Consider the following 27399-nt stretch of genomic DNA (forward strand, 5'->3'; position numbering starts at 1 on the left):
AAAACCTGGCCACCCTTCACTGGACCATGTCTCAGCCAGCTGGGATTTGAAACCTGGCCAGACCAAAGCTGACCGGAAGCATCGCCACATAAAGGATTAATAGTTTACTTTCTTTCCCTCCAAATAACATGGACCATTTATTGTTTATAATGGACAAGCTTTGAGCAACATTCCCGTTTTTCTATTTGGAACAAATACATTGTTTGAAGCTTTAAAAGAGCCCTAAAAGCAAGTGTTTTCAAAACACATTTGAAAAATGTATCAATAAAGCTCATGTTTCTGTGCCGGTTTTCTTACAGTCAACCAAGCCAATGAAACTGCCTTCCATCCAGTGAAATAACATAATAACATAGGTTTGCAGCTTAAAGGACAACTTTGTTTTTTTACAACCAAGGTTTATGTTTTAGATTGTAATTAAAGTAAATAAAAGATGAGTGTTAAAACATTTAAATTTACCGCTCTCTATAGAGTTAGCAATTTTCGCTATCTTTTTTACAGTGTTTTTTACAGTGGGTGGGGGCATTCTGTCCGGTGGCTAAATAACACTAAAAATAACACTCATCTTTTATTTACTTTAATTACAAGCTAAAATATAAACCTTGGTTGTAAAAAAATAAAGTTGTCCTTTAAGTGTTGGCAGGTTCTAATACAGTGCAAAATGTACGTTTTAATGTATGGTTTCAGCAATACATCAAACCATATCCTACTTGACCACCTAACGCCCCTATCCTGGGGTTGAACATTCTGTGAAATTTTGCAGATCTGCATGTTCAGGTGAAACGCACTACAGAAATGTCAGCCAGTAGACAGACATGCAGGCAAGAATAGCATGGAGCACCGACGGTGTGATTCTCTAGTGCAGGGGTGATGCAACTTTGATGATGGAGAGGGCCACTATATTTCCACACTCACTCCAGAGGGCCACATTGCATATACCGGTACTGTCGGGCAGATATCTCTTATCTCTGTATTTTAACCTTTTTCGCAAATTAATGCCGTACTTCGCCATTCTATGTCACACAAAAATAGCAGATCTACAAGCTCAAAATGCGTCTCAGTGCGACGTGTTTTGAGCTTGTAGATCTGCTATTTTTGCTATTTTGGATTTTTTTTGTTGTTTCTTAATTAGAATCCTGAAAAGTAAAATTTGTATTTAATTTAAAATGCATTTAGTTATACTTATGTTAACTTTATGAACTTAAATACAAATACATTGGACATAAAAAAGACAATATAATTTTAAAACTAGTCATTAAGCCACTGATATAGACTGAAGTAATTAAAGCGGGTCATGTTTGCATGTTTGGAATTGTAACGGCTGAAATCAATAATATATCAGTAATCCGATATTTAACCTGCTGGCCGCATTAAGTGAAGGTGGGGGCCGCATGTGGCCCCCAGGCGGCCAGTTGCCCATGTATGCTCTAGTGAGGTATTTTCGGCAAAGATATTTGGTGGAAAGGGAAAAAAACTAGGGAAGGGAGACGACTAGTAAAGTATAGACCCCCTGGCCCTGTTTGACTCTGCTCAACTAAGTATATAGGGTTTTAAGTGGTTAATCACTGTTGTAGGCTTCTGACGGCTAGAGACATGTCTGCCATCTGTTGCAATCCTCCTGTCCAGTCATTCACAGCTCTCGTCTCCCTGTTCCGTCACTTTTTTTTCTTTGGGCTATTCAAAAAATAGCAGATCTACAAGCTCATATGAGCTTGTAGATCTGCTATCTTTGGGGAAAATCGTGGAAAATTGGTGCAAATCTTTGAATATATATATATTTTTAACTCAAATCTTTGCTTCTGGGGGATTCTACAAATGTCTTCTAAAACAGTTTTTTTTAAAGAACTTATGTTGCTATAATAATAATGGTTCTCAAACCTTTTTTCATGTCAAGGACCCCCAAAATTACATGTATTTGGCCACAGACCCCCATCCCAAAATATGCTGTTCCAGGGACCTCCCAGAAGCAAAGATTTTAGTAAAAATTTTAGGATCCAAGGAATTTTATCTGGGGGGAACCGACCCTTGTGTTCCTTATGTCAGCGACAGATCTTCAGTTGTGCTTGTAGGTTGCTTTAGCCTAAATGGGTAAAGTATAAATGTATTGGACATAGCAGTGGCAATTCTTGCCGTTTAGTCATAAAGATTGCAGGCTTTTAAGGCTGCCAGGACGATACAATGACTAAAAAGAGACCTCTTATTACTTGTAAACTCCTGGCCCCATTCATTCATATTGATTTGAGCTCAAGGAAACCACGCCTCATCAGCTATTCATTAAACACCTGCTCTCTTGTCCTGTATGTTGTACGTTGATGAGACAATCACTGCTTGAATGTTTAATAGATCTGTCTAGAGCACCCGACCGATGCCAGATTGTTGGGTCTGATGCCGATCCCGATTCTGGAGAGTCCTAGCGTGCCAATGCTTTGACCCATATTTTACCAAGAAGTGCAAAAGCAGTTCTAATCAATTTGAAAAACTTGGATTACTAAGTTAAACTAACGTAAACTTTTTCAAAGATCGAAAATACTTGAAACCGGGACACATCAGCTGCATAATTGCAGATACTGTAATCAAAGGAGTCAAATGATATATATCGGTCTGGCTCTATAGTTTTCTCATTTCTCTGTGTGCAGGCAGCCCGTTGCCATTTGTGTTGGTGTTCATGTTGTGGGGTAGCCCCTTTCGGGACCCTGTTTACCTTTTTTGTATTTGGGAAGGCGGTATCCAGGGTCCCTTGACGCTCAAAGCACTCTCTCTCGTAGTCGCGGGTACCACTGTCTCGTCTCGGGCTAATAGCTCGTCGCTTGGAAGTTGCAGAGATTTCTCAAAGGTACCAAAAAGAGCAATACTAAACCGTGGTTAATCTGCATTAATGCGCTCGGATCGGCGCTGCCGTTTAACATTTTTAATCATTTAGTAAAGCTTAATTTCCTCTCTCAAACAATGCTCCACTTCCCATGGCCCGCCTCCCCGCGTTGTGATTGTCATGCAAGCATGTAGGAGCTTGCCAATCAGAGGCAGTACCGTAGGACCATAGAGGTATGCGTAGGACGCGCAGCTTGTCAGTCACCGCGGGGAGGCGGGCCATGGGAAGTGGAGCATTGTTTGAGAGATGAAATTAAGCTTTACTAAATGATTAAAAATGTTAAACGGCAGCGCCGATCCGAGCGCATTAATGCAGATTAACCGCGGTTTAGTATTGCTCTTTTTGGTACCTTTGAGAAATCTCTGCAACTTCCAAGCGACGAGCTATTAGCCCGAGACGAGACAGTGGTACCCGCGACTACGAGAGAGAGTGCTTTGAGCGTCAAGGGACCCTGGATACCGCCTTCCCAAATACAAAAAAGGTAAACAGGGTCCCGAAAGGGGCTAGTTGTGGGGCTACCTGTTTATGAGGGTGACATTTTCCATTGAAACAAACAACACTCACTCAGTGCAGTGCAGTTACAATCTTAATTTAACTCTGTCCATTTGTACACTCTTACAGGCCCTTACAGATCAATTTAGTTACAAATGGATAAATTAACACTGAGGATTTTACTAATCCTTTACTAAAAAAATCGGAAGCAAGAAGAAAAAACTAAACACACGGGAATCGCAAGATGACCTAAATAATTTAGTTTGATTTACCTTCAAGTACAGCTTATTATCATCAACCTCATAAGTTGAAATACAAAGATGAAAAAAAACTTTAATGTGTGTTTGGTTAATATTGACACACATAGATATTTACACTGGATTAATTCAATATTGTTTCTCTTTGTAATGATGAGTACTTGTACTTGAGTACTTGCGATGAGTACTGTATGTACCGTCAATATTGTGTCATTGTGTGGTCAGCTTTAGCTGGTTTATTCTTTGTAATGATGAGTACTCGATGTACTGTCAATATTGTGTGGCCAGCTTTAGTTGGTTTATTCTTTGTAATGATGAGTACTCGATGTACTGTCAATATTGTGTGGCCAGCTTTAGTTGGTTTATTTGTAATGATGAGTACTCGATGTACTGTCAATATTGTGTGGCCAGCTTTAGTTGGTTTATTTGTAATGATGAGTACTTGATGTACTGTCAATATTGTGTGGCCAGCTTTAGTTGGTTTCACTTTGTAATGATGAGCAGTGTTGGGTAACGTAACTTTTAAAAGTAATACAAAAATTAATAAATACAAATATAGAATGTTTGTTAAACGGATATTTCACTTTCAAAAAAACTTTGTTTCATTTCATCGTCTACTCAGGCTTTTGTGAGCCCGCGGACAGTTTGCTTGATTCAGTATTTAGATATTTGATATTCATTTTATCAGACACGCCCCATTCCTATACAAACCCATTATAACTTCAAACTCTATTTTTAACATGTTAGATTCATCAAAAACACCCGTCCTTGGTTCTGGTGACTCATCCTGCCCTCCTAATACGTGAGGAGGCCGTGGTTTTTCGATTACTTCTTTCGGTTTTTTTCCCCCCAAAAATATTAAAAATAAATGAAAGTAATTGAAATGGTTACAATGGAGTTTGTATAGGAGGGGGGCTGTCTGATAAAATATTTTTATCAGACAGAATGTACTGACTTAGGCTGCTTTGTATAAAATATTGCATTTGTGGAAATAATTATCGACTAATAAAAATAACATTATATATTGTAGTTCTTTATTACTTCTACACATTATTATGTTACAAAGAAGATGGTGCAATTATATTGTGAATGACAGTGCTGTTTCTGTGCAGACTGTGCAGTCATGTCAGTGGGATCACATGCACACAGTTGCATGCATATAGTTAGTAGCCCATGCACTCCGCCGGGACCGGAAGCGCTACTGAACGAGAATGTGAGCGAATCATTTGAACAAATCATTTGAGCGAATCATTTGAACGAATCGTTTGAGCGAATCATTTGAACGAATCATTGCCGTGAACGAAATCGCTCGTTCACTGAACGTTGTTTCCCACCACTAAAACTATGCACACTTTTGGACAACCATAACATTTAACTCCCACACACAGATGTCTGTATAATGTAATATGTGCTTTAGTCATTGAATAAACAGACTGGTGGTCTGCTGTATGCTCAGCCTCGCCTTTTTTATGATGCAATTGAGGTTTCACTGTGGCCCATTTATACCACGCCATCTATTACAAAACTACACCATGCCCACCATGCAACATCTGCAATGTGTGTGAACATCTTTTAAGCTCAGAGTGTTCACAGCAACACACCAGGTTTGGCTGTGTATGAGATTATGGTTGAGCATATGTCAGTCTTCCAAAACTGCATCATTGTGCAATCCTTCATACTGTACTATTACATCAGACAACGGCAGTGCACTGCCTACTGGCTAAGTATGTCCCCGCACGTTTCTCTTCACGTAGAAAAATCCTCATTGTTAATTTATCCATTTGTAAAGGAAGGGAAGTCCGCACACTTAAAGCACACTTAAATTTTAATGAAGTTACACAACGTTTCGACCGTTAAGGGTCTTCATCAGGTCTGACCCTTAGCGGTCGAAACGTTGTGTAACTTCATTACATTTTTCTACTGGGAGCTTAAGTGTGCGGACTTCCCTTCCTTTTCTCTCTTGTACGTATTGTTGTTCAGCACCTGATTAAGTCTTTTTGGGATGTGCGTGCTTCCCTCTGGACTCAATTTATCCATTTGTAAAACTCCCAAGATTATACAAAATGTTGGTTAAAATGTTTGTTATCTTCATATAACTGGTCCTCACTAATGCTCATGAAGATGGTACCATTTCCATCTACTTGCTCTGTAGTCTCTCGCTCTGCATCTCTTCCTAGACAGTTAGCATGCTGACATAGAAGCCATTGTTCTTTCATCAATAAACATATGTGAAGGTCTAAATTTAGTTTGAAATGACCACCGATAATGTCATCGGTAGGCCATGTTTCTGAACTGCCCACAGCCTACCTCTGAGAGACAAAGTGAGTAGACAATGATTGTAATTATAAAATGCAATTATATGGTAGATAAGGTTGAAAATGGGCTGGGCTTCTCCTTTAACTTAACCCATTAAGACCGGGAACACATCTGTGTCATTTTATTTCTTTTTTAAATTTTTTTTTTCTTTTTTTTTTTTATTTCTTTGGGCTATTCAAAAATAGCAGATCTACAAGCTCATAGCGCGGCACCGAGTGCCGCGCTATGAGCTTGTAGATCTGCTATTTCTTTTTAAAAACAACCGTGAAAATGTTTGCAAATCTTTGAATATATCTATATTTTTCCAAGCGAACATTTTTAACTCAAATCTTTGCTTCTCTACAATTGTCTTCTAAATCCTAACAGGTTTTTTTTACGTATGGATGCGTGACTTGACTTTTCATGTCAAGGACCCCCAAAATTCTATGTAATAGTCTGCGGACCCCCCCCATCTCAAAATATTTTGTTCCAGGGACCCCCAGAAGCAAAGATTTGAGTTCAAATGTAAATATATATATATATATATATATTAGGGTTGTCCGATATTGGCTTTTTTACCGATAACCGATATACCGATATTGTCCAACTCTTTTTTTTTTCAAAAACCGATACCGATATTTTCCCGATATCAATTTTTATGCTAATATCGGCCGATAATATCGGGAGGCCGATAATATCGGACATCCCTAATATATATAGTCAAAGATTTGCACAAATTATCATGATTTTTCTAAAATAGCAGATCTACAAGGTGCCGCGCTATGAGCTTGTATATCTGCAATTTTTGAATAGCCAAAGAAATCTAAAAAATGACACCGATGCTTTCCCGGTCACAATGGGTGAACCCTCAGGCCTTTACAGTGGAGTGTGTGGCTGGGTAGTGAGGAGTGACGTGCTAAGCTGCATGCCTTGTGTCAGTGTTGGATCAATGTCACTAATCCAGTAAGGGAGAGAGAGGGAGTGTAGTTGACCTTGGGCTAGGCTGAGGGAACAACACTCCGGCTTCTGTTGACTGTCAGCACGGCCGTATTAGATTCACTATCAGCCAGAGGCCTGGCCCTGGGAGGAGACTATAAAACTGCATCATTCATGTCTGGGCATCTGCTCATGATTTTTACTTTACGATAAAATAGTTTTGTGTCCTCGTGTGGTGGCTTCTAAATAGTTGTTAATACTATTCCATATACCAGGGGGTGGGCGATCCTTTCGGGCACATGGTCACTTAGAAAAGCTTATGTTTTCCCAAGGCTGGTGTGAGCGCCTTCTTAAGGATGCCGATGTAGGTCAGCAGCAGTGGCGTACCACTGTAGAGGCAGAGCAGGCGGTCGCCTGCCCAACTAAGATCTCGCCTCCCCTAAAAAACCCAAATTACCCGAAAAGGTGTCATAGCGTGCCTAATGTCATCAAAGTCACGCATCCAACAAGCTTTGAACTGAGCAGATTGGACCTTCTGTTCCAGAGATAATGGCCAAAACATCTTGAACACGGCCACTTTCGCCTGTTTTCGATCGCCGATTTTCGATTGAGTTGAAAGTTCTTTTTTGGGGGTAATAGAGGGGGGGGGGAGAAATCTCGCCTGCCCTAAATGTAAATCTTGGGAACGCCACTGGTCAGCAGGGAATTTGGAAGGCCTGTCCAGCATTTGAGTCCCAAACATGAAATCTCGTAAACTACTGGCTTGATTAGCATGAAAATTGCTGTTTCCCCGTTGGATCAACCTTACAGATTACCGTAACCTTTCTATGGCCTTTTCTCTCTTAAGCCACAATTTCTACTTGCACACAAGCTATCGCAAAATCTAGTCTAATCTGGTAGAAAATCACATTTTGATGATGCTAGCATCAATTTAGGGCTAAAACATCCACTTGTTTCGTTTTTAACTGCTTTTAACTTTCCGTCCTTATATTGAGCATGTCATTAGGCTATAGGTGAATGTAAACAAAAGAAAGAATTCAGAAATAGCAGGTCTTTCAAGCTCACAGTGCGTTATGCAACTTACAAACGTAAGTATAGGGCTTAAGTTGTTCAATCATTTTGTAGCTTTTTCATAAAGATTATATTACATACAAGTGTGTGTGTGTGTGTGTGTGTGTGTGTGTGTGTGTGTGTGTGTGTGTGTTTGTTTGTTAGGGGTGGGACGATATATCGATATCGCGATATATCGCGATACTTTCTCCGGTGATAAATAATCGATATACTGCCGAAAAATGTTGATATCAAAAAACAAAAAAAAAATGTTTGAACTGTTTGGTGCTATTTTATGTGTTTATGAATTGAATACAAGGACTATTGTGATATATCGTTGGTGAAATTTCATGCAATTTATCGTGATATCCCAATATATCAAATATTGTGATATTATTGTTATCGAGGGCCTAATATCGCCACAGATATCGTATCGTGAGATACCCATATCGTGTGTGTGTGTGTGTGTGTGTGTGTGTGTGTGTGTGTGAAACATTTCTTCCCACTTTTATCCCCACTAGTAAGAGCACTGGGCTCTGAGGATTGCTATGTCGTTTGGTTCAAACTAGGGTTGTCCGATATTGGCTTTTTTACCGATAACCGATATACCGATATTGTCCAACTCTTAATTACCGATACCGATATCAACCGATACCGATATATGCGGGGATTATTGTGATTAGGGTAAGCTCAAATTTCATATCACACACACCATATACAGTAAGAACTCCTGTAACTTATTTATAAAGCAAAAAAAAACCGATACCGATATTTTCCCGATATCAATTTTTATGCTAATATCGGCCGATAATATCGGGAGGCCGATAATATCGGACATCCCTAGTTCAAACCCCTCGGTTCCGGCTGGGGTGTAAGAAACAGCACTGCCTCTATGGGCTGCTAGCACGGGGCTATTATTACGCTCTTTGCTTTGTTAAGTGATGGATAAATGCCATTCCCCACAGTCAACCTTTCCATGTTACAACCTTTTTCTTTACTGTACACATTAAGGGGTCATGGAGAATATGCTGGACACATTTCTATATGTGTCAACCCCCCCCCCCTTCTGGAAACTAGGTAGTTATATTTAGTTTGGGGTTTTGTCCACTGTGTAATGAAGTCCATGGCATGTCTGGGCAGGGAATGATAAGCCTTTTCCTAGGTAGGTAATGTGCAGGCTCAGGGGCTGTCTCATCTCGGCCAATCCGGGTCCCACCGAGCCCCAGAGAATACTGATCACTGCTATGTATGCAAATGAGGGGGTACTAGTTTCCTCAAGGTCGGAAAAAAAGATTCATGCGGAGCAAATGAAGTCAGGCGACTCCTGCCCATCGTCTTTTTTTTAAAATAGCACAGCCCTGACATAGATATGATACATCATCTGGTTGGTAATGAGACCATTATTTCAAAAAAGTACATCTTTTATTACTTCTTTATTTCCCTATGCGATTGACTCCTTTATTGTTGAGATTCAAGGACAGGAGATGAGACGTCGTCACGTTAGTAGAGGCAGGATAAGAATCGTACATCGAGTGGTCAAAGCACCACCACATTATTCATTGCTTGTAATGTACATTACATAATGTAATGATAATGTAAACAAACACATATAACACGAGGTAGTACACTGCAGTGTTGATTTTGACAGCACATTTTGATTTAGTTTTCGTCATAGTCTTTTGAATAAAATTCCATTTAGTTTTAGTCATATATTAGTCACCTGAAATGTTTTAGTTTTTGTCTAGTTTTAGTCGACTAAATATCATAAGATTATAGTCGACTAAATCTACAGTTGATGTAGTCGACTAAGATGTATTTTGGCTTGATGGCGTCGTAATGGCTGATTTTACACGTTACATGCTGAAAATAGCCGATCTACAAGCTCACAATGCATCCCAGAGCTTGTTGATCTGCTATTTTCAGAGCGCAACACCCGAGCGCCACCAAACATAAAATGACTTGTCTTTTATTTCTACTGGATCTCTTCTCCACTAGTCCCTCACTAACATTTTAGTCTAGTTTTTATTTGTTGACGTAAATGTAAATATATTTAGTCTTAGTTTTATTCATCATAACTTAGTTTTTATTTTGTTTTTACGGTATGTAGTTTTTGTCAGTGAAAAAAGGTAGTCAACGAAAATGTTTCGTCATAGTTTTAGTCGACAAAATCAACACTGGTACACTGGTGGCATATTTGTATTTTTTACATTTTTTATCCCACGATTTTGTAACCCCTATATTTTACACCCAGTGCCAATTGTCTATGTAATCCTGGGCACTACCTTCCCTCTGCCAACCTAGGTAGGCCAGGGCCGAGCTCATGCCTCCTTCAATGCATGAGAGCCAACTGACCTTCTTGTCACCTGACAGGGGAGAGTTTCCCTGGTTGGACGTAGTGCGTGGAAGGAACACGTTATTCCAACCAGTTCCTTTCCCCTCCATCAGGCGCCCCTGCTGACCAGGGGGAGGCAGTATAGTGACCAGGATTACTGCATGTTTTTGTATTGTACCTACCCTAGGGAACACGGGGATAACATGTAAACTCCACACAGAGAGATAAATGGAACATTATTAACCCTAAAAGTAAATGATAGTGGTAATTATACTTCTGAATGAAGTGTCTCACTGTACCATAATTCCGCGGTTTACACATGTTTTCATGTCAAAGTTGCTTTTTTAAATTAAATTGTACGTCATAATTGTACATGGAATCCCACACCTGGGCTTAATCTGTTAGACACTATGTGGGCCTCTGGGTCTAATGATTTCAAATGAATTGAATATTGAAATTTAGAAATGTTCCTGCCTACCTATGTTGAATGCACCTACTGCAAGTCGCTTTGGATAAAAGCGTCTGCTAAATGACTGTAATGTAATGTAATGTTAATTTAGCTGGGGACCACCTGTCCACCTCCCCACCACCAGGCCTCCTGTGGCCTACTTCATTCCAATATGATTTGAAGCCATTAAGTTCAGTAACTGTGTGTCACTGCTGACCTGAAAATGTCCACTACCTATTCATGGCCATTGGCTATGTACCAGAGCATCCAGTCCATATGACTTGTTCCACTCTTCCTTGTTTTACTTTACTTTACAGTATTACATTTCAGATCTCAATTATTGCTGGATCACTGCCAGATCTAGTGATGAAGATCTGATCATGTTCACGATGGTTAACAAGATTCATTGATTTTCTTGTTCCAATGTTCTTGTTCTTGTTCCAATTTCTTGTTCCAGACTCTAAATGACCTCACTCCTTAGCATATAAACACAGGATGTTAACGGCTGAATATTTTACACTGATTGGTTTGTTTTTTAATTGGTGCATCTTTGTACTCCACCTGGGATATATGTTCTTCATAATGAAAATGTTAAATATCACTTTTACTTCTAAGCATTCCATGAATGGAATCAGCCCATCAAGGAAACGTGTACTCCAGTGGTGGAAAACGTACTCAAATTCTTTACTCAAGTAAAAGTACCAATACTGCAACATAGAAATACTCTGTTACAAGTAAAAGTCCAGAATAAAAAATGTACTTGAGTAAAAGTACAAAAGTATTGGCATCAAAAATGTTTTTTTGAAAAGAATGCTCAGAACCCAAGATATCGTGATCCGAAGATTTGCTCCTCCATTCACTTCTTGTTTAGCTTATTACTGAAAAAGGCTGTATCTCGGCTCCTGAGCACTTTCTTTTTTTTTTACTTAAAAAAAATTGCTGGCACAGTATGAATATATTTTTTTATTTCATTGGCACTGAGAGAGTTAAAATACCAAAAGTTCTAAAATGTTTGAAAATAGCAGATCTACAAGCTCACAACGTGTCGCGATGCGACACGTTGTAGATCGGCTATTTTCAAATAGCCAAGGTATAAAATAAGTGTTAAATAGCTCTATATTCTGATAGTACTCATTGCTATAGAGTGTTTGTTCAGTAAAAGGAATCTCCTTGTCTCTCCAGCTCTTTATTAAACAGAAAATGCATTTTTGTTTCAGTTTCATTTCCAATTTTATGCAATCAGGATAGAGAACTCAATCAGGATATAGATTAAACAAGTGAAATTGGAAGTGATGACACTAAGAAATGAGCAGGCAAAATTGGAACTGGAACACTATAAAAATGAAGCTTAAAAATGGGTACTTTCTCCTGATTGGCTAAGATTTTGACACCTACAGGAAAATGTATTTTCTGTTTATTAAAGAGCTGGAGAGACGGGGAGACTTAACCTTTTAACAAAATACTTTTTGTTTTAACCAAAAAATATCACTTACCCTACCTTAAGTACAGTACTTAAGTAAATGTACTTAGTTACTTTCCACCTCTGGTGTACTCTTAACACCACAACGCTAACAAGATGAGGTTGTATAGCGAAAGTATCTCCATTTATAGTTGTCGGCTTTCCACTGCTGTGCAGGGCTAACCGGCTTAAATCATTAAGTACACTAATACTCACTGACCAGCGTAAATAGATGAAATGTTATGGACTGACATGTTCTGTGTTTTTTGTTCCTATTTCTTCCAGGTCCCATAAGCAGCATACTGGTGAACACGTACGGCTGTAGGCCAATCATGATGATGGGAGGTATCCTCTGTTCAATTGGGATGATCTCTGCCTCCTTTTGCAACAACGTGGTGCAGCTTTACATCTGCATCGGTGTTATAGGAGGTAGGCTGGGCCAAATCCACTTAACCCATTAAGACCTGAAGCCGATTCTACAAATGTCCCTCCCAAATCCCAACAGTATTCTGAAAAAAAAAACGTATGTTTCTATATCAGTGGTGCTCAAACTTTTTCATGTCAAGGACCCCCAAAATGATATGTATTTGGCCGCCGACCCCCATCTCAAAATATTTTGTTCCAGGGACCCCCCAGAAGCAAAGATTTGAGTTAAAAATGTTAACTTTAAAAGAATATACATATTCAAAGATTTTGCACACATTTTCACGATTTTTCAAAAATAGCAGATCTATAAGCTCGTACCGCGGCACTCTGTGCTGCGCTATGAGCTTGTATATCTGCTATTTTTGAATAGCCAAAGTGGCCAAATCCACTTAAGTCCATGTAGAGATAATTAGATTAGTGTCTACTGGGTTAACATAGAAGTGCTTTTGAATCAAGAAACGTAAGATTACTTTTTATGGCCCTTTTTGTAATTTGTTTTGTACATAAAACACATTGCAATTTCTGTTTATGTTATTCTGGGCTATATAATGGTTGTATAATTATTATTTTCCAACTCCGAATGTTGGAATTTCACCATTACATTTGTGATACATAATTAATCAAAGCTGTATTTTAAATACATTTCTGATCATCTTTTCCCCATAGGACTGGGCTTAGCGTTCAATCTCCAGCCAGCGCTGACGATGATCGGCAAGTATTTCTTCAAGAAGCGGCCCATCGCGAACGGACTGGCGATGGCCGGCAGTCCCGTGTTCCTCAGCACGCTGGCCCCTCTGAACCAGTGGCTCATCAACTCCTTCGGCTGGCGAGGCAGCTTCTTCATCCTCGGCGGCCTGCTGCTCAACTGCTGCGTGGCCGGCGCCCTCATGCGGCCCCTGGGCCCCCCGCCCGGCCAGGCCAAGAAGGATGAAGAGTCGGTAGCCATGACCACCACAAAGCCAGAGAAGCGCAGCTGCTACGAGAAGGTCAACAAGTACCTGGACCTGTCCCTCTTCAAGCACCGCGGCTTCCTCATCTACCTGTCGGGCAACGTCATCATGTTCTTCGGGTTCTTCGCGCCCATCGTCTTCCTCGCGGCCTACGCCAAAGACATGGGCGTGGACGAGTACCAAGCGGCCTTCCTCCTCTCCATCCTGGCTTTCACCGACATGATCGCCAGGCCCTCCATGGGGCTGTTTGCCAACTCCAAGTGGATCAGGCCCAGGATCCAGTACTTCTTCAGCTTCGCCGTGATGTACAACGGGATATGTCACATGCTCTGCCCGCTGGCCGACACCTACACGGGTCTGGTGATCTATTCCGTCTTCTTCGGCTTCGCCTTCGGCATGGTCAGCTCGGTGCTCTTCGAGACGTTGATGGACCTGGTGGGACCTCAGAGGTTCTCCAGCGCCGTGGGTCTCACCACCATCGTGGAGTGCTGCCCGGTCCTCCTGGGTCCGCCACTCGCAGGTACTTTCTTCCAGAAAGCTTATCTGTGTATTTAATCCTTGGTCACTGCTGAGACTTTCACATTTTAACTCATTCAATCCGGGAACACATACTGTGTCATTTTAGATTTTTAGCTATAACCATTATTTTATACTTTGGGCTATTCAAAAAATAGCAGGTCTACCAGCTTGTAACGCTTGTAGATCTGCAATTTATTTTACTCAAATCTTTGCTTCTGGGGATGTCTTCTAAATCCTAAAAGTTATTTTTGAAAAAAAACGTATGTTGCTATAATATCAGTGGTTCTCAAACTTTTTTCATGTCAAGGACGCCCAAAATTATATGTATTTGTCTGCGGAACCCCCCCCCCCCCCCCATCTCAAAATATTTTGTTCCAGGGACCCCCAGAAGCAAAGATTTTAGTTAAAAATGTATATTCAAAGATTTGCACACATTTTCACGATTTCTTTTTCAAAAATAGCAGATCTACAAGCTCATAGTGCGGCACTCAGTCGCACTATGAGCTTACCTTACCTCATAGATCCCCTAATGGCATTGAACATGAATTACCTTTACTGATATTTTTTTTTCTCCTACAGGAATGCTGGTCGACGTCACAAAAAATTACAAGTACATGTATTTCTGCTGCGGAGTCATCGTGATTTTGGCCAGCATCTGGCTCTTCATCGGAAACTTCATCAACTACAGACTCCTGGAGCGCGAGCGCAAGCACGAGGCGATGTACAAACAGGCGGAAACGGATGACGTGGTCCATGTCAAATCTGACACGGACGCCCTCTCCTCTGAAGACCACGACTGTAAGGACAAGGAAGCTACGCAGCATGAGACCAACATCTAGTCCTCTAGTCATGCCAAGTATTCACTGTCTACCGCTACTATAGAAGCCCACTGCTGCGATCAAACCAAACTCTATAAGTCAAAGAGGTGTCATCCTCCAGGCTTTATCTGGGGCTCCGTGCAGGGAGCCTGTGCACTTCTACAACAACAGTAACTGCCAAAGTAACGCGTGTGTTAGAGGATACTGTGAGTCAAATCTGTCTTTGAAATGGCAACAGCCGTGGACTACATGCAAAATAATCAGGTGGTGGAGAAATGTGTTAACGATGTGCCGTGTACGATATCGATATGCATGGTAGAAGGCTCGTTGGCAGAGAATGAGACGGCGGTAATGTGGAATACAGTGTAGTAGTGTATGCTTTTTGTATTTAGCCTGTGCCACTGAACCTGACGCACCAGCAAACAAATTCATCTGTTCTAATTGAGGTCCCGATGTTAAAAAATTAAACAAATAGAGATGTTAAAGTGCAAAGGTGGCACTTTTCACCACCAGGAATAATGGCAGGGCGCCCCCCCTGATGGATAGGAAGGAAAGTCTGCTCTGGGACTGGAAGATCACAGGTTTGATCCTCACAACAGAGGTTACTATATGTATGAAGGTGCAATTAGCTGACATATTAATCCAAATACAAACGGGACAGATGAAGTAACAGCTGGTGGCTCTGGTGCTCATGTATTATGCTGCCGCTCTGAGCACTGTATATTAGGACTGGGCAATATAGACCTAGATGACAATAATTTGACAGTAATATAATATTATGATGATATTATATATATATCGATATTGTAATATATATAAAAAAGGAAATTGCATATCTACAAGCTCACAATTTGTCACGATGTGATGCGTTTAGAGCTTGTAGATTGGCTATTTTGGCACATTTTTTTTAAAGTATAAAATTGAATTTACCGGATTAAAACCAAATGAGGACAACCTATGTCAAATCAAAATCTCAGAGGATATCTAATCTCATATCACGATATAGATATAGATATATCAGTAGGCCTATATTACCCAACCCTACTGTATACGTAATGTTGTGTAGTGAAACTGCACAAAAGTCTCACTTTAGATGAAGATACTAAACAGTTGTAGTATAACTACTATTGCACATGGAGTATGTTGCAGCTGTATTTATGTACATAAAAAGGCCATACTTCACCTCATAGATATTTAACAAACTGATGCAATTCAATTAATTCCATTTGAGGTTGAATGCAGTGTTTGTCGCTTGGGCCTTAATGATGTACAAATGACCAAAACCATCGGGCACATTAGTGTTGTTTTTGTTTTGTTTTAGTTTTTTACCGAACCTAGAGCCCATGAGCAATATATAGTCTTTGTAATCTGTTCATGTTGATGCACCTCTACAGGGAAACGCATTTCTTTTGGTCATTATAAAAGTAATTTCTGAGAATGGGTGTGTGATACATTGCCTTAAATGTAATGAATGCAATGAAGGTGAATACTTGTAAGTATTATACACACATAGTATGTTCCTGGCTCTTTCTAATCACTTATATTCATATTACTAACTAACTAACTAACCCTAAAGATTAAACTACCTGTATCTTATTTAGTCTAACCACTTAACACTTTTAAATTAAATAAGATCCATGCAAATATATTAAATTACTTTAAATTTGAATGAGGAACGTTAACGCTAGTAAAAATACTAATACCATTTTCAGCTGCATTTATGCACATAAACCTTTATTGATCCCATGAAGAAAATTCAGTTAATAATATCTAATATTAATACAATTATGCACTTGATTTAAAAGCCTATTTTATATTTCAATTGAATCTATTGAGCAATATGCTTTAACAATCAGTTATAAACCAAAATTGTGATTATTGATGATTATTTTGAAAGCCATCTGCTGGGTTATCCTTGAGATTCTTCTTCAGGGTTTGGTTTTAAGCCCAACTCTAGATACAGCACCCTCATAATACAGTATAGATGTTTGGACCAAATTGGTCTTGAATTACTGCTCCCAAATTCCTTCCGAAAACTAATTTAACCACTTAAACCCCTTTGTAAACTAGACCTTAGTTGTCTCTGTACTTGAACCGCTTTTTTTTTGTCTACACCAAAATCTCTTTGCCAAAAATCTCCGCTCTACAAGCTCGTAGATCTGCTCTTTTTTTTGGCTAGTATTTCCACCAGGATATGTATGGATGCTGGGGTTTCAAGTGGTTAATTCAAAGTGGAAGTGAACAAGTGATTTGTTTCTGTAGTGGCACTGTTGTGTTTGTGCTTTATCACTACTATTAGTTTATGGACAACACTGTGTATTTGCCTACATTTCAAATGGATAACTAAATGTATGGCACTAATAGTATATTGTGAGTAATGTAATTGTGAAAGATTTGCGCACAATTCTAACACTCTGAATTTACTGTGCATTTCTGGGGTTGAATTTGTCTCAATCATTTGTTTGTCTTGATCTTGAACCGGTCTTGGTCTTGACTCTTAAGTAGTCCTGTCTTGACTATAACCTTGTTAATCTGTGGACAATCTAATTTGTCTGGAATAACCCCACCTGTTGTTCTCTGTTCTTTTCAAGTCACAAACTGCACTTGATTCACTTGTTATCTTTCCACTATTCAGACATGCTGTTCCGTTTTGCACTGCCTACCAGCATTTCACACAGATTTAAACAGTATTTTATATTTTGAATTTATGTAATTTTGTTTCAATTTATTAGCTGTGAGCATTTTTGGAAGACTTGTTTGCTTGTGCTTTCTTTGCAAAAAACAGACACTGTTTTTATCCGCTGTAAACGGGGTAAATATGCTGAATGTAATAATACAGTATGCAATTGATGTGAGGGAATGTACAATTTGAATAACACTGCCCCCTGCTGGTTCCAAAATATCTAAACCAAGCTCCTCCTCTAGTTGTCTTTTCTACTCAAATACTATAGTTTCTAAAGTTTCAGTTTAGTTCGTGTTGGCTCATGTTTTACACTAAATAGGTGTGTCATCTATGGGGAATTGTAAACATGTTTCTTTGTTTTCAACTTTTCAACGACCTGGGCATCTTAATACTTTGGATGAAAATGCTTGTATAACAATTTCAACTTATACGGTAAAATAAAGTGTATTTGGGTATAAAAGTAAAACATTGTTGCATAAAATCAGACTCATTCATTAAGTCCTATATACTTCAACATATGATGAAGAGCAAAAGTAGCTGATCTACAAGCTCAACTTGTAGATCTGCTGTTTTTGCTATTTTTGGAAATGTGTTAAATGGGAAATAATTGAGAAGGTTTCTTTTAAATTTGCCCAAAATAGGGATGCCAGGCTTAATGTAGTTAAGACGGGCAACATTTGGATTTGTGCCACAAATAGTTCTTCTATTTACTTGGACTACTATTACTATGCAGAAAATGTTTGTTAAAATGCGATGTCTTCAGGCTTTAAAGTGATGTTTTTGTGTATTTTCGATAGAAATAGCTGTTTTATTTTATTTTGAGGACCAAAACTGTAATGTACTGATAGCCATTTACTCCCAATATACAGACACATGAGGGTTAATTTAATGCTGTACACCATTAGCCTTATCAATTACAGTTAGTTACTCTTATTTTTTTCTTTTGTGTGTTTTCTCATCAAGATCAAAATGTGATCAAATCTGGATTTAGAATGGTATAACTAATGAATGTTACAATTGGATATTTAATATGTATGCTTTATTTAAACGCAAAAGACTTGATGCTGGTATGCAAAATGGCTGAACATGGTTTATCATTCATGTGTCTATCACCGTATATGTTGATGGGTTTAATTTGGATGTGCTAATTCAAGATGACATGGCTTTAATCTTGTAATGTAATAGTGGAACACATATTCTTCTCTATCAACAAGTTAAACTTGTCAGAATGTGATCCTAACCTTTTTATTTCTCGGGTCATTTCATGAGATGGAGAGCTCTTCACAACTTGCACTTATGCCCTCTCTGTGCGCACTATAGATATAAAAGTATACTGTTCATAGGTCATATGCACCCACTTCTGTGTTCACAACCACCTACTTTGCGGGGGGACATGATGACTCATTGCTATGAATACATTAACTATTAACACATCTTAATATTGAACAAAAGTGTCACTTACTAGACCATGATTACTGTGTACTGTGTCGTACGATGGAGCATAAATTAGGCATAACTCTTTTGTTTGATACTGAAGTACAGCATTGAAGTGTCCGTTGTATACTGTATATTTATTTCAATGGTGCTCACTTATACCCTTTCTCTTTCACTCGTACTGATAAAGTCTCCATTAGAGTTCGATAGACACACAGGACTTTTGCTGTGTTCATTTCAACATGGACGAAAGTGATTTTCTTTTGGATTGCTGTTTATATACATGGTGGTATTGCTACTGGGAGCATAATGTGAACACTACCCTAATCAATTAATCAATCATTAATCTTTGGTATGTAAGCTATCGTGCCTTCTTTGAAACTTTAGTTTGAAAATATCATTTTGACACTAATGTACTGTGTGACTCACGTTTAAATTGTGACATTTGGGTGATGTTTCAGCTTCTAGGCTACTCCTACTGTCTTTATGTTTACAAATACGTGTGTGATTTGAATAATCTAGACACACCATTGTGTGATTTATTATGCAGGTATTCAGTTTTCTTTAAATAACACTCATGAAGAATTAAGCATTTGAGACTATGTAGACCTAAAGCTGATGCTGTGTTATGGTGGCATATCTCTACTAATATTAAAAGATAAAGGTGTACGTAAAGGTGTAGTGTGGGTGTACAGTAAATATGTTTGAAGCCTGTATTTTGAAGAGTGTGTATACGGTTAACGTGTTGATATGGTTTAGCACTGTAATCTGTGCTCCGCCTGTGGAGCTACCTGATTGAACATTATTCACAGTCCATTAGTACCTTCCAGTAGCAGACGTATTGTATGCTTGCTAAACAATAGAGCAATGTGACATTCAAACTGAATGTGTCAATATTTCCACTACCTCTGCAGCCAGGGTAAGATTAAGTATATCACACACGGGTATGGAAAACAGATTATTATTTTTCATTTGTAATTGTAATATAATGATACAATATATCATAATAGTTCAATAAAGTATATGCATAATCCTATGCTTAAACGTTGTCTCGTGAATTCCTTATTACTTAATATAATATATAAACAATATATATAATATAAACAAGGTCTGTTGAATCTGCAGATTCTGTGATAGACCCTACAAGGCAAAAGAAAATCAGGATTATGAAATTCCTATAAGAATCCTTTTCCAATGTTCCATTAGAATTCCTGTAGGGTTCTAAATTCCTATATGAATCTGCAGTTTTACAATGTTCCAATAGAATCCTTTAGGATGCTGAATATTGCTAATAATTTCTGTCACCTCTATCATAATCTTATTGAAATCCTATTGAAAAATGTTCCCCAAACTGGAAATGTTACTGGGCTATGCACTTCCTGTCATTTGAGTTTGAGAAAAACTGTTCTTTAAACCAGCTGTCCTCAAACGTTTTCATGTCAAGGACCCCCAAAATAATATGTACTTCTCAGCTGCAGAATAATACAAAAATATAATAAAATATTTTGTGCCAGGGACCCCATATCTTGAAAAATTCAATATATAAAAAAAAACGACATAGGTGATTTTTAGGGGGGGCATGGGGGGCCTGGATTTGTTTTTTTATATATATTTGTTTTATATTAAAAAAAGATATACATGTCTCATATCATATATAGCTTATATTATGTCCACATACATGCCACATGTGGATATATGTGTACATATATGTAGAGACATATGCAGACGGCCAATTCCAAATATGTCACATATATATGTGCATATATATATAAAAATATATGTTCATATATTTTCTTTGCGCCCCCTGGTGGCAGAGGCAAAAATCGCCTATGATACCACCACCACCACTGCTGAGGAACAGAGAACTGTGACAGCAGATTGGCGCCACATTTCAAAAATACTCTTCTCCTTAGTCCTGACTGACTCCACAGCTGTCATGTTTGAACGCCATGTAAAGACTGAGTGTGACTGTTGACAGGAGGAGAATCACTGGTTTTCTGCATCAAGGTGGGTTTTTTCAAGTAGCCTAACATTTGGCAGACAGTAATATTAGTTTTTATTTGATTGAGACCAGTGAGTCGCTTCCGTGTCTGCTGTTTACCAGCTGTAGAGCAAAGCTGTGTTTGATTAAACTGATTGTGATGCTGACGCAATGCAGGCCTAGTAGTAAACAAAGCTCATGAAGGTAAATGCGTAGATATTAATTATCTTCTTAATGTTCAAGAAACACATCTGTGTGAAGTGTTCATTGTGTGAAATGTACCAGAGTCATGCTGCACTTATTTTGGAATTGTACCCACACTAACACGTTTTGGAAGGATGTATCTCTGTATATTGTTGATAATGTTGACTCACTTTAGTCTTTAGGCCTACTGGCAAAATGTACTGTTTGGCTTCAATAATAACAGTAATAAGAAGAAAAATGAGGTATTCATAATTAATTTGGTCATTATTCTAGCTACATTTCATATTCATAAATCCAAATAGTCATTCCAAACCTCATTCATTGTATTTTAGATTGAAGCCAGGCAGTACATTAAAACAATTTGACTCAAAAAATAAGAAAACTGCAAGAACTGTCTTTTTGTGTTCACTCTTTAATGTTTTCTGTTAGTAAATCCCCCTGGCTCTGATGTTGTTATATAGATGTATTGATAACTTCTTTTTTTTGTGGATGTTGTTTTGTTTGTTTTGTATGGTATTGTGTTTTATGTTTATATGATTGTACAACCCTTGTCACTTGACCATTGAAGGACAAGTCTTGCCTACGTTGTATGTCAAAATTGAACTTTTCAGGAAATAGAAAAAATTACCTGTGTTCCAATTCTTTCTTTCTTTCAGATACTGTGCTATTAAATAGGAGTCATTGGTACTAGAGTCAAGGTGATGACCCCAGATGACAACATTGCAGAGTTTGAGGATGAAGTGGAGAGAGGGGGGTCTATCTGAAGTCAAGTAGAAGCCTGCTCAAGGTAGGAGTTAGTTTTTTCTTTTCTTTTGTCTTTGCTGCTTGTGTTGTATGCAGGGCAGGAATTTCAGGGAGGCCAAGAAGGCCATGGCCGTCGTTGCCCCCACAGTTTGGCCATGTTGTACCCCACAAAAACATGACATGCCCTGAGGCCACAGTGGCCGTAATGCCCCAGCTGACTGTACCACTTTCTCCTCTGTCTCTTTCTTGTCATGTAGACACCAGTGTCTCTTTCTTGTCAATGGGTAGACACCAGTAGTGTCTCTTTCTTGTTAATCTCTCAGGAACAGATTCTGCTCTCCGCTTCAATCTGTCGGGGGGGTTCGTCATATCGCGTACGCACTGGCCTACAAGTGGGCGTGCCTTCAGATCAGGAAGCAGGCCGCGCTTTACCCAATCAAATGTAGTGGGCGGGATTTACGTGTCTGCCGATCCTTCCCCACTAAAAACAAACCGAAACTCATTTAACAATAGCGTCCTCGGAGCAGACAAAACCACAGAAAGATTTTAACTTGCGCTTTCATCATAGAAACAAGTGGGCTTATAACCAAAACGATCCATGTTCTCTGGGAGAAGTGGTGTTAGTGTTCCGTGTAGAAATATTGTTAGTGGGAATGAAAACATAGTCGCACCACCGGAAGGCTGAAGGCAGACCAAAACCTTGGTTTCCTTGCGCTCAGGTGCTCCATTTTGCTCCCCTCAGAGCTAAGTGAAATAGTAAAAAGCAGCAGAGGGTGCTGTTTTTCCTTTTTTATTTGGCCAGTGTCTCTTTCTTGTCATTACGTAGACGTCACACCAGTGTCTCTTTCTTGTCAATATGTAAACGTAACTCCAGTGCCTCTTTCTTTCCAGTGTCTTTTGTTGAGATTATGAATTCTTCACTTCCCTTAGTGAAAAGTTCACTCACTTCACTTCCTCTTTAAACCAATCCAGTGACCTTGATTGGTGCAGGGCTGAGCATGGATCAGATTGTAAATACCACAATGTATTTATTTCACTGCAGATTGTCTACATATTACATTTAAATTCAATTAATTCTTTGCTGGACTAAAATCTTGTTTTATTTGATGGCCTTCCTGCTCTGGCATTTGGCCTTTATTGTGCCCTCAAAAAATGGACAACATCAAAGGCCAAGTGGCCTTGCCCCTAAAATGACTACATTCCAGGCCTGGTTGCCAGTGTTGCCAGATTCTGTGAGAGAAACAAGCAACCAGGTCTAGGAAAACCAGCCCGAAAGAAGCGACTATGGGCCACATGAGCACTTTAACATATACATCAGCTATTTGAAAATAGCAGATCTACAAGCTCACAACGCGTCGCGATGCGACGCGTTGTGAGCTTGTAGATCGGCCATTTTCAAATAAAATCTTGCGGGGAAATTATAATAAGCAGATCTGGCAACCCTGGTGGTTGTATTGTGAGCTTGTAGATAGGCAATTTTCAAACAAAATCTTGCGGGGAAATTATAATTTTATTATTAGCAGATCTGGCAACCCTGCTGGTTGTATGTAATAATAATAACATTGACCTACTTGCTCCTGCGGGGGGGAATTTGGTTTCAGCTCAAGCCAACTGATCGCTTCTCACAATGTAGATCTGCTATTTTCAAAAGATTTCTATACATTTTTAGACATGTTGTGAAACGGACATTCTGCATAAGGAGTACTTTTACTAAGGACCCCCATCCCAGGTTGAGAACCAGTAGATATTATAGGCTTAACCTATTGTGAATTAAACAAATCGTAGTGCTTTAGCCTCGTTGCATAGATAGAATATAGACCCTATGGGTGAAGGGCACATGGATATTGCAAACTGTGTGTGTGTGTGTGTGTGTGTGTGTGCGCACGCGCGTAAAATGTATAAGCAGAGATCATGCATTAGGCTTGTCACTACATTAATACATGGCTAAGATTGTGTAGAAAGTGGTGACTGCTGCCTATAGGCATAAAGAGTACAGTGTCAGAAAGAACACCTGTGCTTTGTTAGATTCAGGCTCAAGCTCATTTATTTATAGGGACAAATATAGTGCACTAAGTGCAGGTTATTAGTCCTGGAGAACTGTATCCATCAAAATGTGTCGTTATGTTGATACGTGTCCCTAAATCTTGGGCTGTACTATATATAAGGCTGAATCTTTGCCAGTGTACCCTTAAAACAATATCTTCTTAACTAAAGGCTTGGTGTACAAGTAATTATTCTCAGTGTGACAGGCCCCCCCCCCGTCTCCGTCCCAGTTCCATTATCACATTTTAGGATGCAAACCTGTGCCTCGTACCAATGTGCACGGACCCTTCTCGTTAGTATGCGGTGCCATATAACAGGGCATGCATGCCAATGATGGCTGTAGACCCTCAGGCAGAGTTTCAGGCTAGATTTTAATGGGGCAGGAAGGGTCAACAGGAGAGGCAAGAACAATGAGCCTCTCTAGTTTTCTGTGATAGGCAGTTTAGCCGGAGTGGGGACCCCCAGGGGACCGCCTGGATGGGGTTTGAATGCGGAAGGAGCTGACCTTCAAAACGGTGTCGAACTTGATTCCGTGGTACAGTGAAGCCATGCGGAGCTTCAATTCAACATGGTTCCCCGTGGCTTCCTTTTTAGTTATGATGGTTAGCAATTAATTGTCTCATTGTGCTCCCACAAATACGCCTATAAGTGTCAACCGCACACCCCGAACAATGTTATGCTAAATAACACTGAAGGGGGGGGGGGCGCACTGTCACACAATGCTTTGATGTGGCATTGAGCCAGTAATTACATTAGATTTACATATCTGCTGAGTTAATGCTGTCGGTATTAACCATTATCTCACCCATAGCACATTCAGGAAATCATGTAATATAATGATATAATTTAATGTAATGCTTCATCCCATGAAGCATTAAAAAGCACTGGACTTGGAACTAGCAACTCCCTGGAGAATACCTCCCAACCAGACCAATAGCTGCACACAGTCATGAAGATAAGCTTTATTTCATGGCAGAATAATAGTGGGTGATATGTAGCTTATATATATTGAGGACATAACAGAGGCATCTGGCATGGGGTATATTAAAAAAAGGGGGGGATGGGAAGAAAAATAAAAAATGCTACCCAAGCACCTGCTCAGAATGTAATTAGTGCGCTAGTCATGGTTACCATCTGAATGAAACAAATAACTGCTCGGCCCTGAGGCATCTCGAACCCGAACTGGACCTCAAACCACCATGCCCAAAAGCTACAAGCTCTCACCGGCGTCTCTCAACAAGACACGCATTAACCTTTTTGCCATTTTTTTCTGTTCTGTGGAGAACTCCCTCTTTGAAGTGCTTCCATTTAACCTTCATTTAACTTTCGTGTTGAGCTCTCCCAGGCGCCCCATTTTGACAGTGGAAGCCTTTAGAACTGTGAAAATGCCTCGGGCTGTGGATGGCATATTCCACAGCACATCTGTCTACTGTGTCGCCTGGTTTCTGGAGTGAGGAGTTGGCTGTACATTATTTTGCAATGGGTTTGCCAATTATCTCACCGCTGCTCATTGGGAAAGTGTGTATTTTTAATCTAGCCTTTTGACTTGTCATGGCAATCACTTTCTTTGTGATTAGTTTAATTGATATTAAGGAATTGAATGCTGTTATTGAATCATGGCCAATTACAGTACGTCACATGCTTATACAGGGAGAATATTTGTGAGAATCTTGTGCATCGTAGATGACAGGCTTACTTGTCCCGCAGTGTCATTGCTGAGGGGATTCAGGGGATCTTTTTAGATTAAGTGCTTTGATTTGGGCTTTGCAACTATTTTATGTAGGCAGTCTTCCAGCACTGGTAGATAGAACATTCATCTAGAAGGGGAAACTCATTGAAGGGAAATCATTTTGAGCATGGGTTACGTTCTGTCAAGAGTTTCTCTCAGTTTAGCAGATATGACAGTGAAGATCTGCTGAAGATCCCTTAGATCTGACCTGTCTTCCCACTTTACAGTAACGTGGGATGACACTAGCACACCGGGAGGGCATTGTGAATGTGAAAGTTTCTTCAGTATCTTACCTCAGATGCTCTCAGAGATGATCTGCAGGGGGTATAAAAAAAAAAAGCAAGGTTTTGGATTTCTAAATTGATGGTTTAAAGCAAGAAATTTTGGCTCATTAAAGGGCCATTAAAGAGAAGCATACTCATATCACATTCTGACTACTTTCTGACTAGTTATATTAAGCCAATTTATTATATCAATGAGTGTCAGATTTTTGCAGGCATGAAAGCCGCATTCCGGAACATAGGGGGCACTCTTAGCTTGGTTTTTATGTGCAGTGACAACATCCAATACAGTGGGGTGTTATTTATAGTGTCTAAGACTGTCTTTGAAAGGGGAAATGACAAGTTTTGGTGAGGTCATTTTTCCTTGTGTGAAAAGGGTAGAAATGATGCCTTGATGCCTTTTCTCTTTATCTTCCTTGACTGTTGTCAGATTTAATCAGTTTCTTAATTTGGAATAAATAAAATATATATATATATATAAATAGAAGCACACTAACTTGTAGTGTTTGGCCTCCTTTGATATCAGATAAATTATTATATTTGTAAAAGGTAGTAATGAGGTACACTATTATTGATGAGTACAGATATGGGTGTGACATATTGGTGTTGGCAAATTGGTGAGATGATCTGGGATTGTACTGTATTTGAATTTCACTCTTAAAGGACCATACAGGTATCTTATACATGTCATTGTCTATTAACACCTTCGGCCATATTGTAAATAAACATAATTAATGAATGAATGGCTTCATTCTTAGATGTCATGTTTGTTTAATTTTTTTATTAAAACGTTGCCAAGCTTACCTGAACAATTGAGTCGGTGTCAGCCACACTTGAATGAAGTGAATTTAGTTGGTAAATCAATATTTTCTACGGGCACTATTTTCAGCTAGACTTTTCAAATCAATTTGCACTTTAAAATGCATTAAAATGCAACGGAGGAAAAAAAAATCCACTTATATTTAGTGTTGTTGAATTACCTATCTCAAGTCTCTGCAATTGGATTTTAATACCGTTCCTGAAATTAATCGAATCCAATGGCTTCTCTAGAATCAAACAAACAACGGTATGCTTTGGGAAAAGGTTCTGCGGTAATGTGAAGTATACTGTCTGTGAATCATAGTCAATGGGCTTACCCTGCCAGACCTCCGGTATGGTGCTGTAGAAATAACAGAGGCTGTGCTCTTAAAAATGTCAGCTTTATTGGCAGGATGTGCCAGACCAAGTCTGTGGACAGTGCATTTCAAGTGTTATGGCCGCATTTTCCTGTAATGCAATGTCAACGCTGTTATACCACACTGTGGGTGTAAAAAGCTCAACCCAAGAAAAGAGTATCTCAGTCTTGAGTTAAATGTCAAATATTTATCTTTATCCCATTAGGCCTACTGTAGAGAGACGAAGCAGGGACCCCCACTCTTTTTTTTTATCTCAATTTTTTTTATCCCAGGATTT

At 39.2% G+C, this 27399-nt stretch overlaps 1 protein-coding gene across 1 annotated transcript in view; it reads left to right on the top strand.

The window, feature by feature from the left end:
• The window catches only part of LOC311040220 (monocarboxylate transporter 2), a 34748-nt gene extending 14739 nt beyond the window's left edge, over nucleotides 1-20009 (top strand). Inside the window, exons 3-5 of the mRNA XM_084050361.1 lie at nucleotides 12421-12564; nucleotides 13228-14031; nucleotides 14610-20009. Coding sequence (XP_083906487.1) covers nucleotides 12421-12564; nucleotides 13228-14031; nucleotides 14610-14869 — 1208 coding nt within the window. The 3' untranslated portion in view covers nucleotides 14870-20009. The remainder of the gene's footprint in view (nucleotides 1-12420; nucleotides 12565-13227; nucleotides 14032-14609) is intronic.
• The last annotated feature ends 7390 nt before the right edge of the window (nucleotides 20010-27399 follow it).

This window comes from Gymnoscopelus microlampas (assembly GCF_963454915.1).
Source record: "Gymnoscopelus microlampas genome assembly, chromosome: 23".
Taxonomy (NCBI): domain Eukaryota; kingdom Metazoa; phylum Chordata; class Actinopteri; order Myctophiformes; family Myctophidae; genus Gymnoscopelus; species Gymnoscopelus microlampas.